The following is an 8,197-nucleotide window of genomic DNA, read 5'->3' as shown; positions in this document are numbered from 1 at the left end:
TTATTTTTTTCCATTGCTTTTACCCTTGCCCCATAATAGGAAAGGAGTTTGGCTAGCAGGACCCAGGGTCAGTCCTGGCATGGATATGTTCACTTCGTAAAGGTCATTTTGCACACTAGCTTGGGCATACCAGCAGATAAGCCTTGGATAGGTGTAATGGAAGGAAAGGCAGGTAGTAGGATTGCATTTTTCAAAGAAGAGCAAATAGCAGCAGCTCTGCTGGGAACAGGATTAACCACAATACGTGCTCAACAGTATGCCCTGAGAAACCAAATCTAACTAGATTATCAGCCCCACAGCTGGACTGAAAGATGGAGAAGCATTAAGCTTAGTGCCCCTTTTGACAAAGAGGGAGATAGAAATTATGAAAATGGCCAGGAACATCTAATGCTACTTAGAGAGTCCATATTTCAACCTCCAGCCATCCTTCAGTGGCTGCCTGCCTGGCTTTCCACAGCTATGACAAAGATACAGTAGGTATAAGAACTATGTCCACCACCTCTTGCAGCTGCCTAGGCACATGCCTAAAGCTTAGGCTTTCAAAAGAGAGCAATACATTGAAAGGAGGATGAGAAAGTACAGCACAAGTTCTGTAAATGGCAAGTAGACTTTTTCCTGGAAGACATCAATGTCTCCTGGTGATGCCTGTGCTTTTATAACTGCATTTTTCCTAGGCCATCACAAAGTGAGACAGCAGTATGGTCATATCTCATAAACCCAATGCTATTGTTTAATAGGTAAGCAGCTAATGACATGAGAAATACATTCCCAAGAAGGGGGATTGCTCATTCCGTTCATACATTCAGAACTGCAGCCTGCAAACCTTTCTAATCTACAAAATCCAGAAGGCTCTCACTGCCTTGTTAATCGTGGTGATGCACTGGCTACTGTCATTCATCCTCTGCAAGGTATGCGCTGCATCTATTGGAAGGACAATAGTGAAATTCAGTAGGTTGTGTTGGGATTTCCTGGTTTGCTTGCTGACAAAGATACTTGGCAGGATGCAATTTTTCTCTCCTAGATCTCACTGAGACACTTACATTACAGTGATAGCCAGAGTATCTCCAGCCATGGAAAGAAACCACCTAAAGAAAGAGACTGAAAAACTCTTGTAAGTTGTTACTACCCACTACTTCACTCACTGCATTTGAGTTAGACTTATTTTCATTGTAATGAATTGTAGTACCTAACTCAAAAACAGCTGTAAATCCTTCCTCCTCTTTTGTTGAAAAGCACAGACTTCCTTCAAGATGCATTTCATTTTCTTGTATAGCTTATGCGCGCAGTCTGCAGTGTGAGATGTCCTGAATGCATATGTGACAGAGATGTTCCAGCCTAGAACGTGCTCTGCATCCGTGAAAGTGAGCAGGGAGTTGCAGAGCTCCTCCCCTGTTTTGCACAATACAGTCAGTGCAGCTTCTGTCTGTAAGGGTCTCCTAGTTCATACAGCTAGGTCTCACACTCTTTGATTAAGGGGTGTCCAGCAGATAACTCCTAGGGGATCTAAGCAGCATCCCCTCTATTTCATAGAAGTACCATACCCATCTTTCCTAGGACTCCCTGCATGGATAGCAGCACTCAGTCTGAATTTAGGTTGCTGAATTATGTCCTGTGTAAGTGAGAAAACAGCCACACTTTGTTGTGGCTAAGTGACTTGGATGCTCAGACTCTGCTGACAAGAGAGATAACATGAGTCTTGCAAAGCTAAGATTCTGGTGTTGCAGTAGCTTACACCAATGTGAAAATGGAGTGCAAGCAGCAGTGAAGCATCTCTTTAATGTTTTGTCTGAACAGTGAACTCCATTTGAGAGTCTCCCGACTTTTAATACTTGATTCACATTTATATTTCTTCCTATATTTTAGGGCCTTTTGTTAAGACAGCATTGTGGTTAGAAAGAAGCTAAGATTAGAAGCAGAGGTGCATAAAATTAACAGCTTTCCAAATTAGGAAGGGTCTGGAAGAAAATCTCCAGCAGATTCCCAGCCTTGAGTCACAGCACATTTAGCCCTGGCCTTGCTCTAGCTTTGGTGTTGCTTACATTGCTCAGGCACTGGACTGCTTAGAACCAGCTGTAACTCAAAGCTGTTTTCGTGCTTTAAGGGGAGATCACGTTGGTATCAGAGTACAAGAAAATGAATTTGATCCAAAAGGACAAAGGCAGCCCACCTTTCTAAATGGCATGGTAATGACCAGACTTCCTACTTCCTATCCTCTTTAATTGCAGAGCTACTGAGGACTCTGATGGATGTCAGTTTAGTACAGCTAAATAACCTTTTCCTACAGCGATCACTAAAAAAAAAAAAAAAAACAGAGATAAGCATCTAAAGAGATTGGCTGTGAACAGCATCCAACTGTAATGTATCTCAGATAATTCAGTTTTTACTTATTTTTCAGCAAGACAAAGCTCATCCACAAGGGACATTTGAAAAAGTTGAGGTCAATTACCCAAAGGGAATTTTGCACAAACTAATATGCGTGTGCATAACATTTTCCAGATCAGCCACAAAAGTCTTCCTGATGATGTTTTTATTTTCCTGTGGAAGTCTTTCTCTCAGCTAAACATAGCACAAAGCACATGAAGTACTTCTGTCTTTCCAGATCCACTACAACTTAGCCTTCAGCACTGCATTGCTGTCACTAAGTGACTTGGATGCTCAGACTGTGCTGACAAGAGAGGTAATCTAAGTCTGGCAAAGCTAAGATCCTGGTGTTGCAGTGGCTTACACCAGTGTGAAAATAGAATACAAGCAGCAGTAAATCAGGCCCAGATATTATCTTCATATACTGGAATGCTAATGGTAAGAAAACAAGGAAGATAAAAGATTTTGCTAAGCATGGTACTTGTATAGAAACAGTTTCTGTACCCCAAATGTCTTTGTTCATAGACAGCACAGTACACAGGCAGCAAAGATGCTACAAATCTAACTTATTTTTACTAGGTAGCCATTTAGTCTCACCTAGAAAGCTAAACAGGCAATTTTAGTAGGTGGACCTATGCATTTATATAGGTTATGTGTCCTGTTTCACTCAAATGCAAAACGGTGAGCAAATTGTAGGACCAGATCTCAATAGATTTGCATTAGCAAAACGAAACAGCACTAGAGTTCAGATGAAAGTTGTTTTAGAAATCAAAGGAAGGGGATATTAAATGGAATTCATGCATTCACTTCAAAGTCTGCTGCTGAGAGCTAAACGCCTCTCTTTACATGCCTTCACAGAACAGATTCCTACTGAAGAGATCTTTAAGATTTACCACATAGGGCCTTCAGCAGCACACCAGCAGAGCTCTGCAGATGTGAGTGATTTGCTGCTTTTTTCAGCATCTCTTGTAGGGCTCTGAGTGAAAACTTCTCACCATTAGTGTGGGACTACTGGCTTCTTTAGGACAGAAGCACAGAGGACCAGCTGAGAAGTCAGAAGTAGTAAATGCAAATCATTCACACACAAACTCAATCTCCTGCACCACTCATTACTTCACAGAAGGAACTGTAACAGAAAATGTAATTGTGAAAAAAACAAGGGAAGTTGAACTAGGAAGAGGAAGAAATACGTCTACTATACTTAGACCTCTAGAATTTGATCACTTGATGCTTTCCTCATTACGTTACCACTGGCATCAGAAACCTCTAGCATACTTCTAGAATCCATGCACTCTTATTTTAATGAGTCACCTGTTGCATGTTAGAACATTTAAATAACGTGCTTCTGGGCTTAGAGGCTTATGAAAGCTTTTTACTGGCATGCCTCTTTCTATCTTAAATGCCCAGCTGACCACAAACTTCATGGTTCCTTTCTAGCCTGCACAGTAGTGTGGGACTTAGCCAACATAGGTGAACAAAGTGCCAATGTATGGCATGCACAGACACATAAGAGCTCTTTGTCTTCAGTAGCTGGCCTTCAGAGAGATGGTTTTGTTCTTAAAATGGCAGAAGTAGCTTGTTTGGCTCTGCTGTCCTGTTCCTCTGTTGAACCCCTGCTGAAAATTATCCCAAGCCTACCAGAAAAAGAAGCTGTATTTGGTGCATGCAAAAACCAGATACAGCAAACAAATGTAACTGAGCAATCAGATGGATACCATAAAAAAAGTATTCAGTGAACCCACACGGTTCCAAGAAGACATAGCCAGCTTCACAAGGGCCTTGCCTGTGCTCAGAGGAAGCCTCTCTAACTACAAATCTTTAGTCATATGTATTTGCCACATAAAAATATATTGTAGGTATTATAATCTTTAATCCATGACTCAAGTCACAAAACATTCTGCATGGCCCTGTTATTTAAGAAAAGAGCATTTCTGCTGCAATACATAAGTTCCATCTTTAGTGACAGAGTTCATTAATGTTTTGCAATAAACATTTAAAAATTGCTGTGGAATTATTATCAGACTACAATATATGACCCACGTGGAATTCACAGCATTTCTGGTACTTAAAATACTTGACATGCTTGGCATTAATGTTAATGATGGACTGCTACCTGACATCCAGAAAGGATTCCAACTCACAATTACATGCATCAAAACAGCCTTGGCCATAACCTTTCTTTGTTTAATTTTCTCACAGCAAGAACTAGAAGCGCCACTAGATGCCACTCAGGGACATTTTACCAGCCTTCCTTCCCCTCACCTCCTGGCATAAGCAGGTGAATCAGCTTTCCATCCTTTTTGTGTGCATATTTTTGCTGTCTTACCAAGGGCAGGGATCTTTTTCTCTAGGAATTTCCAGTCCAGGGTACTTTGAGAAGACACCCTTCTGAGTGCACACTAAATACTGCAGAGGATGTTTTCTTGCATGTTCTCCAGCTACTTACACTGTTTCCCCTTTGGAGTTCCCTTGTCCTCCCCTCTCCCAATCCATTTATGTTCTGCTGTTATACAGAGACAAAGAACAGAAACAGAACAGAAACTTCTGTTTATCTCATGATGCTGTGGACTTGCCCAAATCCTGTCTCTAGTGGACTCAGGGATACTTCCTTAAGGGTCGGGAGGTATCAAAGTTACAAAGTTTCCTGAAGGTGAAAATAAGCCATGGTTACTGGGATCTCTAGATCTGTTCATAGTTCAGCTAAAAATACTGCTTAATTTCAAGCATGGGCTTAAGCTCATTTCCCATCTGTGAAAGGAACCAAAATGCTTTGCTGAATTTGGAGACTAAGGGTAGATCCTCTCCCAGAGCCCTAATCAGTTTAAATTACTAAATCTGTTTTCATAAGCAGTAATTATTGGAAGACAACTCATACATCTTTGAGTCCAAGAGTCAAAGAATTGGAATCCAGCCAGTCTCAAAATTCCACTCCTCAGCATCTCAGATTATCTCCTCCCCACACACCCCACCTTTCCCATCAAAACAAAGTAATGGGGGCTCCTATTACTCCTCATCATTTCTAAAGCCTTGATTTAGACCTCCTTGAAGATAAGCATCAGCTTTACTAAGATAAATAGATACTTTGGGAGCTTAGGTCATGTCCTAGTGGGATTTAGGATCCAGAAGACTTCTGATTCATGAGCATGGACATCCTAGCCTGAAGAAGATGTAATAATAGCTCTAACAACTGCCTGACACTTCTTGGAGTTTCTTATCCCACTGTCCAGACATTTCAGCGGCTGCCATGTGAATAGCTGAGCAGCTGCATGCTGCCTGCCAGGATGATATGCTAGACCATGACCTCCATGCTCTCATAGCACATAAAGGGCTATAAACTGCATCAGTTTGGCTACTGCTTGTGCAAGCAAGCTGTCTGTGCAAGAAGCTGGGTATGCCAATCAGTCAGAGCAGAAACTACCAGGAAAACAGTCCTTGTTTGTCTATGAGGTCTCTGAAGCCGTTACTTTTTCAGCTGACCACACAAAATAGTACACCTATTTGGCTTGGCACAGAGTTTCTGTAGACATACTAATCTATGAATTGTTGTCCTTCCAGGACCACTAGATTCAGCCTTTCAAGCTCTCCCTGCATCCATTTGCCATGCTGACTGCCCCCAAAGCTGCAGAGTACACCCGGAAGCTGAGTGAGCATATTTCACCCTGACTCCCCCAGGGACAGGCAGGGGGGGCATGGGGCAGCAGTGCCACCAAGTTATAGCCTGCTGAGCTCCCACACCTGCACACAGAAAGGGAAGAGTAAACCTCAGTCTATGCCTATTATTTTGGGAGTGGAGGAGGATACAGGTATTTTCCCATTGCATCCTAGAAATAGTATCTAGCTCAGGCTCCCAAAGTCCATGACAATTGCAAGAGAAGTACTTCCTTTATGTCAAGATAAACAGTAAGATTGTAGGACAAGCCTTCATGTCTGACAAACACTTGTTTGTTCTTAAGCTTGGACTAATACTAGTACTTTTGTAAAGGTCAGTTATGCTACTGGCCAGTGAAAGAGCCATCCCCTCTCCTTACTGCTTCTTCTGATACAACAGAAGTGGGAGAAACTCGAGGAGCATTAAGGAATTTGAAGGGGAACCCCTCATCTCCAACCATGTATCACAACTGATTGCATAGAATAGGTCTGTAAACCACCCTGTAAGACCAAGATGAAGGAAGTCTCTTTTTCCCAGGGCATCAAGTACTAAAGAAGAGCAGCAAATCAAAGAATCAACGCTTTATGTTTCTATTAGTAAATCATTTACCAAAGCATATTGTTTGTTCCAAACCCACTGAGCAAGAGAGCTGAGAAAACATTTGTTCTAGCAAACAGTAGGGCTGGATTTAACAGAGTAGAATATGGCGGCTCCCCCACAGCCCTAAGTTCAGTGTGCGCTACACATCACACTGCATGAGGGAAGTTGATCTGCCATGCAGTCCTCATTTCTCATAATGGATTCAGCCCTGCATGCTGTGGTTTCACTTATTACCATTCATATCCTACAGGAAGCTACAGAAGCAAAACAAGGAGTCCCCCCAGCGAAGCCTGGACCATATTTGAAAGCAAAGAATGCAAAGGAAGCAAATACTTAACAAAGACCCATGCTTCATGTACCTCACTTAGTTGTATGTGAACTAGCTCGTGTCTTCTAGCTTGGCTTTGGTAACACATTTGTGACTTGAGGAGGGTGTTGCTTTTTTTTTTTTTTTTTTTAAATCTTGGTAGTCATTCCTGCCATCCCACACCTCATATCTTGAACCCAACACTTTAAATCCCTTCTCTTCCCTTTGCTTCCACTCTTCTGCTTCTCTGATAATGTTTTGGGAGCTTACATTTTCTCAGCGTATCCCTACTGCTTCTCAATCCACCACGCTATTTTTACAGAGACAGAAAGAGCATGCAGCACTCCAGAGGCAGGTATTACACATTTTCCCTTGCCTTCAGTGCTGTGCAGCTCCTACCCATGATCCAGAGTTGGACAGGAATGAACATCCCTGCATGTGACATGCCTGTTAGGATAACTACTTTCTTCAGCTGTTCCATTTAACCATCCTGCTTTCTTATTTTCCTTAAAGAATTCAGCAGTAAAAAAAAACCCACAAAGACAGAAACATAACTGTCCTGTATTCTCCATTTGTAGGTCTGTAGTGGTTTGGCTTAGCTGCATCCGTGCTATACAAACCAAGAAACAAATACCTTCCCCTGATAGACTGTCACAACCTTCACCCTTGCATGAAATTCTCCTTGGAATATAAGTTGGGTCACATCATTCATCTTTACATCCCTTTCTTCGTTTGGCTGGAAGTCTGAGAACACAGATTTCAGGGCTCCATGAAGCAGTAGAAGCATTCACTGCTGAGAGTTGCATTTAATACTCACCACAGGGTAGAGAGACTCTGTAAGAACTTTTACACACAAAAATGACAGAATTAAAGATTCTCAGCTGCTTCTAGCCAGGAGACAGCCATCCATCCAAAGAAAGGTCGCATAATGTATAGCTGCACTAACCTAGGGCTTGGAGATGGTCCTGTACCCTAATGCAGAAATCACCATCATAGAATGGCTTGGGTTGGAAGAGAATGCCAAAGGAAAAAAAAAGGGAAACTTGTAAATCAAATTTTTTTGTTCTTATGCCTGCTGATCCTCAGGCATTCAGTTTATGGAGATGCCAGAAGACAGTACCGCACAAGAAAACCTAGCAGTTGTTTAGCTTAATCAAAGATCAGAAGGGTCTTTTCAGAGTTCTCAGACTTGAAGCTTGCTTTCAACTCAGATGCACAGTTTTTCCTTTAAAAGACAATCAAAAAACAGCATATCACAAATTTTCTTCTAAGATCAGTCC

At 41.9% G+C, this 8,197-nt stretch overlaps 1 protein-coding gene across 1 annotated transcript; it reads left to right on the top strand.

Moving 5' to 3' along the window:
- Positions 876-7,649, top strand: C5H2orf80 (chromosome 5 C2orf80 homolog). The gene is made up of 4 exons (XM_021399934.1): positions 876-908; positions 2,007-2,204; positions 5,926-6,004; positions 6,861-7,649. Exons 1-4 carry the CDS (start codon positions 876-878, stop codon positions 6,986-6,988), a joined length of 438 nt encoding a protein of 145 aa, XP_021255609.1. The 3' UTR covers positions 6,989-7,649.

This window comes from Numida meleagris, chromosome 5 (assembly GCF_002078875.1).
Source record: "Numida meleagris isolate 19003 breed g44 Domestic line chromosome 5, NumMel1.0, whole genome shotgun sequence".
Taxonomy (NCBI): domain Eukaryota; kingdom Metazoa; phylum Chordata; class Aves; order Galliformes; family Numididae; genus Numida; species Numida meleagris.
This window is presented reverse-complemented; position numbering and strand designations above follow the sequence as displayed.